The following is a 9,530-nucleotide window of genomic DNA, read 5'->3' on the forward strand; positions in this document are numbered from 1 at the left end:
AAAAAAAAAAAAAACCTCTTTAAAGTGCTGAAGATCAAAGACGTCTCTTTGAAGACTAAGGTTTGCCTAACCCAAGCCATGGTGTTTTCAATAGCCTCACGGTCATGTGAAAGCTGAATGATGAATAAGGAAGACCAAAGAAGAGTTAATGCTTTTGATTTGTAGTGTTGGCAAAGAGTACCGAAAGTACCACTTACTGCCAGAAGAATAAACAAATCTGTCCTGGAAGAAGTACAGCCAGAATGTTCCTTGGAAGGAAGAATGGCCAGACTTGGTCTCACCTACTTTGGTCATGTCAGAAGGGACCACTCCCTGGAAAAGGATATCATGCTTGGTAAAGTGGAGGGTCAAGGAAAAGGGGGAAGGCCTTCAACGAGATGGATTGACACAGTGGCTGCAACGACAAGCTCAGGCATAGCAAGGATTGTGGTGCTGGCATAGGTGTTTCATTCTGTTGTGCACAGGGTAGCTGTGAGTTGGAACTGACTCAACAGCACCTAACACATAGGATCACTATGAATTGGAACCCACTCAACATTACCTAACAAAAAAACACCATAGTAACTTTTTTTTCCCTAAGAGTACCTGTTTCACTGGGTTGTTTGAAGATTAAATAGGAATCTGATCTTCACAATCCCAGCCCCAGCTCCCTAAAACCTTTACCAGTGTACAAGGACACTACAGTAACAGGCACAGGAGCCTGTGTGCAAATCTGGTCCCAAACTCCTACTCAGGAACCAGACACAGGTTTTCTGATAAACCAGGGGCTATTCCTCTCAGGCGTCCATTCTTTCTCCTGAATCCACTGACCCTATCAGCCATGTGGCTGATGGAGACTACAACAGGCAATCAGGTCCTTGATATTTCCTGTGGGGCTTGTGGGAAACAGTACTAAACCTAGCACCTATAACTAAGATGCATGGCAAGTCAGAACTATGGGCAAGTTTCAAGACTGTGATTTACCCAGCCCAGGCTCTGATGGGGCTGCGGTTAAGCCTGCTAATCAAAAGGTCCCTGGTTTGAAACCACTAGCTGTTTTGCGATAGAAAGATGAGGCAGCTTGCTTCCACACAAATTTACAGTCTTGGAAACCCTACAGGGGTTATGAGTGTGAATGGACCAGATGGCAGAGTGTTTGGTTTGGTAGTCAGTTTAGAAAGCACAGGCAGTCACTGCCAGGAAGCCCTCCTTCCCCTCATTTGTGATCTCCAATGCCAAGGCGAGGCACAAAATTCCTGGGAGTGATTTTCTGAGGGAACAGATGCCCTCTCCACTTTCCAGGTGCACCCCTCTAAAGACTACTGAAGTTGCTCTGATGATGGGGGCCTTGGAGACCCCTCACGTTTTTCTTGATTTTTAGGGGTTAGAGAAGATACCCAAATCAGGTCCTGGGGCCTGACTGAGAAGGTTTTCCTCGAGTCTTCACTCCTATAAAGTCCTCTGTGGTACGGATTCCGTCACATTTTTTGTTAGCTTTGACAAGGGAAGGATTTGGTTACCAAAGCTGGCCTATGGCAGCCCCTCAGCTCTGGCCCCCAGTCCCGTCTCAGGAACCAACCCCTGGCGCCTTCTCCAACACTGCCCTGTCCTCCAAGCTCCCTTAACTGGCGGCTCCCAGGCCCTCCAGAACCCCGATAACGGGTCCCTAGCCCTAGGCCCGGGAACCTAGCACGTCAGTCCCTGCCGACAGTCCGGCCTGCACCCGACTCCGGCCTTCCGACTGCTGCAACTCCTAGCCTGAACCCTGAGTCCCCTGCACCGCGGCTCGTGTCCACAGTTCCTGAGTCCTGGATCTCCAGCTTCCTCACCGGATCCCACCCTGGCCATGGCCACTACTCTGCAGCTCACCCGCGTAGAAGGCCGAGACAGCGATGGGCGCGCCAAGCACCTGGTCGCACAACACCTTAGCCAGGATGGCGCGCGGTGCGCGGCCCGGCAGCGCGCGCTCCAGAAAGCGCAGCCAAACGTAGTTGAAGTTGGCTTGAAACGCTACGGCCACGGTGGCCACGCGCCGCGTCTGGCACCAGTCGGCAGGGCCGCCCCTTAGCCGCTGCTGCAGCGCGTCGCCTGCTGAGAAGAGTGTGGCGTAGAGTAGAACATTCGTGGGCCACGGATAGCGCCTGGCCACCCGTGGCAGCACCTGCCACCAGCCGGCCATACCCGCGTCCGTGGTTACGGACAAGCAAGGCAGTGAGCGCCGCCAAGCCGAATTCCCAGACCACACCCGCCGACCGCCCTTTGCCCTCCGTGGCTCCTCCTTCTCCGCAGCAGGGACCACCTACACCTGCCCTTACCCAAAGCCAAAGAGGGATTGGGCGCCCAGCCCACAGATCCAGTCTGGTGGCCCCTGATGTCTGGTGGCCCCTGATCATCGTGGCGGTTGAGTTTTTGAAATGTGGCTGGTCGACCTAATGCACGAGGAAATGCCCAGAACACGCAAATACCCAGAGCATATGGGAAATTAGTGGTTGCCAGGGGTTGAGGAGTTCTGGCGGCGCAGTGCCTAAGGCATTTGACTGCTAACTAGGAAATTGGCGGTTCAAATCCACCAGCCACTCCTCGGGAGGTCGATTGGATGGTCTACTTCCGTAGTGATACCTCCACGGAAACCCAAGGAGGGGTCACTATGAGTCGGAGATGACTCCAGTGGGGGTCATTATCAATCGGAATCGACTTGATGGGAGTGGGTTTGGTTTTTCTATTTATTTTAGGGGTTGGCCTTAGGAGACAATGAGAAGTGACTGCTAGTGGGTGCAGAATCCTTTTAGGGGTGAGGAAAATGTTCTGGAATAGTGGTGATTTTGTAAGCTTGTGAATATACTGAAAGCCACTGAATTGTACAATTTTAAATGGTGATTTTTATGTCTCTATGTTTTAAAAGGAGGGGGGTGATGAAACTCAGTTACCAAAATATTGGTGTGTTTTAAATGTTTACATGGAAGAAAGTGTCATTTTCACCACACACAAAAAACAATGTGTTGCATAACTTCATTTGAAGACAATGTCAAAAATTAAAATTTGACCTCTTTCATGAATGTGAGGGGAGCCAAATATTCCACTTGCCTCCTACCATCCAGAGACTGGGCCTCCATGAATATTGCCTCCAGGAACTGTGCCAGAATTGGGGTAGGGGGCAGTGGGAACCCAAACACATGAAACTCAGTTCTATTTGGTTTTTTTCTTGCCTGTTTTTCTTCCTTTACAGTTACATCCAACCCCACTCTATGGGTCTATCTCTCTCTCTTTCCTATATTTATTTACTCTATAAATTAATTTTTTTCATGTTTAGCTTTTCATTTTGAAATAATTGCGGCCTTACAGAAAAAAGTTGCAAAAATATGACAGAGTTCTCATACACCATCCACTCAAGCTTCCTCAAATATTGACATCTTACATAATCATAGTACAATGATCAAAACTAGGAAATAAGCATTCATGCAATACTATTACATAATTTACAGTTCAAATGATTGCCAGTTGTCCCACTAAAGTCCTTTTTCTGGGATGGCATCCAATCTCAGATCATATTGCATTGTATTGAGTTGTTGTACCTCCTTGCTCTCCTCCAATCTGAGACACTAGCCAATTATTTTGTAGACTGTCCCTCAATTTTCCAACCTCATTCTGTTAATTTTTGGGAATCTGCTTGTTTCTCTGTTCTTTAATTCTTTCTATCTGCCCCGTTTGCTGTTTTCTATCCTTCTCCTGTCCTTGTCCTTGTTACTCGTCCCAAGTAAATAGATCAGATTTCTTCCTGCTAGGCAGGCTCCTAACTCACCAAAACATTTGTTTATTTGCTAACTAGTCATACCCCTCTTGTATTAGTTTCCTATTGCTGCTGCAACAAAATTACCACAACTTTGTGGCTTAAAACAACACAAATTTATTCTCTTACAGTTCTGAAGGTCATAAGTCTAAAATGGGCCTACAAGACTGAGTTCTTCATGAAGGTTCTAAGAGAGAATTCACTTACTTGCTCTTCCAGCTTCTATATGGCTAATAGACCGATTCTCTACCTTCCAAACCAGCAGCTTAGCATTTTTCTGATCTCTCTTGTTTCTGTTTTCACAGTTTTTCTAAGTCTGACTCCTACCTCCCTCTTCTAAGGACCCTTCTGTTGATTACATTAAGGAGTTCTGGTGGCCCAGTGCCTAAGGTATTTGACTCCTAACTAGAAAGCTGATAGTTCAAATTCTTCAGACACTCTACGGAGATTTATAACCCTGGAAACCTAATCGGGGTTGCTATGAGTCAGAATTGACTTAATGGCATTTGGTTGTTTATTATTATTATTATTATTATTATTATTATTATTATATTAGACAAACCCAAATAATCCAGGATAATCTCTCCATCTCAAGTTCCCTAATTTAAAAACCAAATTCCTTTGGTGTATAAGGTAACAGATTCACAAGTTCCAGGGATTAGGATATGGACATCTTTGTGAGGGCCACTATTTAGTCTACTACACCCAAATGAGTTGTGGGATGACATCAAGGACACTATACATGAAGAGAGCAAAAGGTCATTAAAAAGACAGGGTAAAAAGAAAATACCAAAATGGAAGTCAGAAGAGACTTGCTCTTGAATGTAGAGAAGCAAAAGGGAATGGAAGAAATGATGAAGAATAAGAGCTGAACAGAAAACTTCATAGTGGTTCAAGAAGACAAAGTAAAGTAATATAATAAAATGTGCAAAGACCTGGAGTTAAAAAACCAAAAGGGAACAACACTGGTAGCATTTCTCAAGTTGAAGGAACTGGAAAAAAAAAAAAAATCAGGCCTTCAGTTGCAATATTGAAGGATTCTGTGGGCAAAATATTGAATGATGCAGGAAGCATCAAAAGAAGATGGAAGGAATACACTGAGTCACTATACCAAAACTAATTGGTTGAAGTTCAACCATCTCAGGAGGTTCTTAATAAGAACCAATGACATTGAAGAAGTCCAAGCTGCACTGAAGGAATCAGCAAAAAAAAAAGAAAAAGAAAAACCAGTGCCATCAAGTCATTTCCAACACATAGTGACCCCCACAGGGTTTCTGAGGCTGTAAATCTTTATAGAAGCAGACTGCCTCATCTATCTTCCATGGAGCAGCTGGTGGGTTCAAACCACCAGCCTTTTGACTAGCAGCCAAATCCCTTAACCACTACACCACCAGCACTCCTCAGTGAATAACAAGACTCCAGGAATTGACAGGATACCAACTGAAATGTTTCCAGAAATGGATTTAGTGCTGGAGGTGCTCACTCATCTATGTCAAGACATTTGGAAGGGAGCTACCTGGCCAGTCTACAGGAAGAGATATATATTTGTGCCCATTCCAAAGTAGGGTGATCCAACAGAACTTGGAAATTATTAAACAGTATCATTCATCTCACACACAAGTAAAATTTTGCTGAAGATAATAAAAAATTATTATGGCAGTACATTTATAGGGAACTGCTCAGAAAGAAGATGGGCAATCTACTTCCGTAGTGATACTGCCTTGGAAGCCCAAGGAGGGGTCGCTATGAGTCGGGTCCAACTCGACGGCATATAACAACAACAACAGGCCAGAAATTCAAGCCAAATTCAGAAGAGGCTGTGAAACAAGGGATATCTTTGCTCATATCAGATGCATCTTAGCTAAAAGCAGAGAACACCAGAAAGGTGTTTACCTGTGTTTTATTGACTGTGTAAAGGATCATAATTGTGTGGATCATAACAAATTATGGATAACATTGTGAAGAATAGGAATTCCAGAACACTTCATTATGCTCATGAGGAACCTGTACATAAACCAAGAGAGGCAGTCATTTTAACAGAACAAGGGAGTACTGAATAGTTTAACATCAGGAAAGGTATGCATCAGCATTGTATCCTTCTCCATATTTATTCAATCTGTATGCTGAGCAAATAATCCATGAAGCTGGACTATAAGAAAAACACAGCATCAGGATTGGAGGAAGACTCATTAACAACCTGCAATATGCAAATGACACAACATTGCACCCTGAAAGTGAAGAGACTCGAAGCCCTTGCTGATGAAGATAAAGACTACAGCCTTCAGTATGCATTAAACTTCAACATAAGAAAATAAAAATCCTCACAACTGGACCAATAAGCAACATCATGATAAATGGAGAAAAGATTGAAGATGCAAGGATTTCATTTTACTTGGATCCACAAGCAACACCTATGAAAGAAGCAGTCGAGAAGTCAAAGGACATAATGCATAGGGCACATCTGCTATAAAAGACCTCTTTAAAGTGTTAAAAAGCAAAGATGTCACTTTGAGGACTAAGGTGCACCTGACCCACACGATGGTATTTTCAGTCTCCTCATAGGCATGAGAAAGCTGGAAGGTGAGTTTAAAAAATAAAAAACTCAAGGCCTTTGGTTGTGGTGTTGGCAAAGAATATACAATATACCATGGACTATCAGAGAAATTAACAAATCTGTCTTGGAAGAAGCACATCGAGAATATTCCTTAGAAGCAAGGATGGTGAAACGTTAGCTAATGTACTGTGGTCATGTTGTGAGGAGGGGCCAGTCCCTGGAGTGGGACATCATGCCTGGTGAAGTAGAGGGTCAATGGAAAAGAGGAAGAGCCTCCACGAGGTGGACTGACCCAGAGGCTGCAACAATGGGCAAAAGCACAGCAACAGCTACGATGATAGCACAGCGTTTCATTCTGTCATACACAGGGTTGCTATGAGTTGGAACCAAGTCAACAGCACATAACAACAACAACATCCCTCTTCATCTTGTCTTCTTTCTCTGCATTCCTGCAGGCCAACCTAACAGCATTTGATGACTGAAATGTTGGCTGAAATCAAACTGCCCATTTCTCAACCCATACACATTAAGATGATTTGTTTATCAGCCATTTGCTTATTCATTCATTCAGTTGATAAAATATTTACTGAGCTGTGTGCTGTGGAAATCTATAAAATCTGTATTTATATTTGAAATTCCTTTATTAAAAAACGTATAATTTCTGCTTAAAAACTCAAAAAACCAAACTCACTGCCATCAAGTCAGATCCAACTCACAGCGACTCCTCCTTGGTTTTCTGAGGTGGTTATCACTATAGTAGTAGATCACCCAACCTTCCTTCTGAGGAGTGGCTGGTGGGTTTGAACCACCAGCCTTCTGGTTAGCAGTCCAATGCCTTAGGCACTATGTCAACAGAGGTCCCAATTTCTGCTTAAATTAGAGAAAAGTATTGCTGTTCTGTGTGTGTGGCGGGGGGTGCAAGCATTTCCCTAATAATTCACTCAGAATTCTCTTAACCAAATTTGTTAAACAGAAAGATATAGAGCAATATTGGGCTCCTCAAAAGGGAAACTGGAAGCAGGAAAGTAGGGTGGGGATAGACTTTGATTTCCAGTTAATATATAGAATGCCCAGTTAACTTTGAATTTCAAAGAAACAATAATTTTTTTTTAGTATAAGTATATCCTGTGCAATATTTGAAACATACCAAAAAGTGATTTGTTGTTCACCTGAAATTTATAGTTAACTGGGCATCCTGTATCTTGTTTATTTGTCTATTTAGCTACAGCTGGAAACCCTAAGAGGAATGGTTATTGTCTCAGTTCTCCAATTCTTGTTGTTGTTGCTATATGCCATCAAGTGGATTCAGACACATGGTGACCCTAGAGGACAGAGTAGAACTTCCCCATAATGTTTCCTAGGTTGTAGTCTTTATGGAAGTAGATAGCCAAGTCTTTCTTCCATGGAGTCACTAGTGGGTTTGAGCCACCAACTTTTCTAGTAGTACTGAGTACTTAACCATTGCGCCACCAGGACTTCCTGGTTCTTTACTCGCTTACTGCGATTGAGTCGATTCTGACTCATAGTGACCCCCATTGGGTTTCCAAGGTTGTAAATCTTTACAGAAGCTGACTACTACATCTTTCTCCCATGAAGCAGCTGATGGGTTTGAACAACCAACATTTTGGTTAGTGGCTGAGTGCCTAACCGCTGCACCACTACACTCCTTCCAAAATCCATGGTGGTCTTTTAGCAAGCATTTCAACATATTTACTTAATGGGAGTTGAATTAGAAGGAATACTTTGAAGACTTAGATGGGTTTGCAAGTCTTGCTGTATACGTCTCTGTTCTTAAAAGCAATGTTGTTGTTGTTGTTATGTGCCATCAAGTCGGCCCCGACTCATAGCGACCCCTCCTTGGGTTTCCGAGGCAGTATCACTACGGGAGTAGGATTGCCCAACCTTCCTTCCGAGGAGTGGCTGGTGGGTTTGAACCGCCAGCCATCTGGTTAGCAGGCAAATGTCTTAGCCACTATGCTACCAGAGCTCCCTAAAAGCAATAGAAAATGCAATCAAATACTCTAGAAAATGCTAAAGAACTCATATGGCCTTCAAGCAAGAGATGCTTTAAGATTAATTAATTCATAACTCTGATGCTTCAACATCCATGGAAGTTGTGACTCAGAGTCCTTTGGCAATAATGAGGCAACACAAGCATGTAGTATTGATGTCCCTGAACAGTGGAGAATTCCTGCAGAACAGAAATGCTGTGTTCCCATTTAAAAGGGAGTTGTGTTAGGATATCTTTCAGCCAGGAATAAGTACTGACATGGGAACTGAGTTTCAATTTACAACTAAGGATCACATTCAAAATACATTAAGATGATAACAATGAAACTTATTGTAAAAGTTATTATTTCATCTTACTTAAATTGATCATGGCTTTATAAAAGACCAAGTGAGCCACAGTATCTAAAATCTTTTAACTTCTCTTGTGCATCCTGAAATTCCACTGACAAACAAAAGATTGCTATGCCTAAAAGACTTCAAAATCAACAGGCTTTTTTTCCAATAAGCACATAAAGCAATTATCTAAGACCCCTCAGCAAAAAAGACAGTATTTAAGTTCCTTGTTCTCCTTCAAAAGACCCTGGTTAAAGACAGTGGTTAAACACTTGGCTGCTAACCAAAAGTTTGGCAGTTCCAACCTGCTGTGAACTAGAATCCACTGGATGGCAACAGGTTTAGTTTACCAGATTGATGCCCCTTCAGCATGCACCTCTGAGCCATTAGTTGCCCTGTGTGCCTGGGTACAGAGCAGGAAACTGAAGCAAGAACTGTTTTCCTCCTTGTCACCGAAAATGAGGTTACAGGGAGGCTAGCAAGGAAACGTTATCTGTCCTTCATGATTTCCTTACCCCTTTATTCCAGATCTAACTTTTTTATCTTAACGAAGGCACCAGGATTTCTCCACCAGCAATCTGACTGAAAAGAGGTGCATTGCTTCGAAGCTAAGTTGGTCCAGCTCACTTAAGATTTTGCTTATTGTGTGGCTACAAATCAATACAAATAGCTATACTTCATGCACACTTTCCATATGATTTTCTTTTGAAAAAGATTTTTATTTCAGTTTCTGCACAGGTGGTTTTGAACTTATGAAGGTGGGGACTGCTTACTCCCTACCTGAATGTGCATATGTTGTTGTTATATGCTGTCAAGTTGGACTGACTCATAGCGACCCCTCCTTGGGTTTCCGAGGTGGTATCACTA

The 9,530-nt window shown here is 43.1% G+C and overlaps 1 protein-coding gene across 1 annotated transcript in view; it reads right to left on the bottom strand.

Moving 5' to 3' along the window:
• MPV17L (MPV17 mitochondrial inner membrane protein like) overlaps nt 1-2,158 on the bottom strand; it is a 27,243-nt gene extending 25,085 nt beyond the window's left edge. Inside the window, exon 1 of the mRNA XM_007956472.1 lies at nt 1,849-2,158. Coding sequence (XP_007954663.1) covers nt 1,849-2,158 — 310 coding nt within the window. The remainder of the gene's footprint in view (nt 1-1,848) is intronic.
• Between the last annotated feature and the right edge of the window lie 7,372 nt (nt 2,159-9,530).

The sequence above is a fragment of the Orycteropus afer genome, unplaced genomic scaffold, assembly GCF_000298275.1.
Source record: "Orycteropus afer afer isolate SDZICR_OR568_19922 unplaced genomic scaffold, OryAfe1.0 scaffold00623, whole genome shotgun sequence".
Taxonomy (NCBI): domain Eukaryota; kingdom Metazoa; phylum Chordata; class Mammalia; order Tubulidentata; family Orycteropodidae; genus Orycteropus; species Orycteropus afer.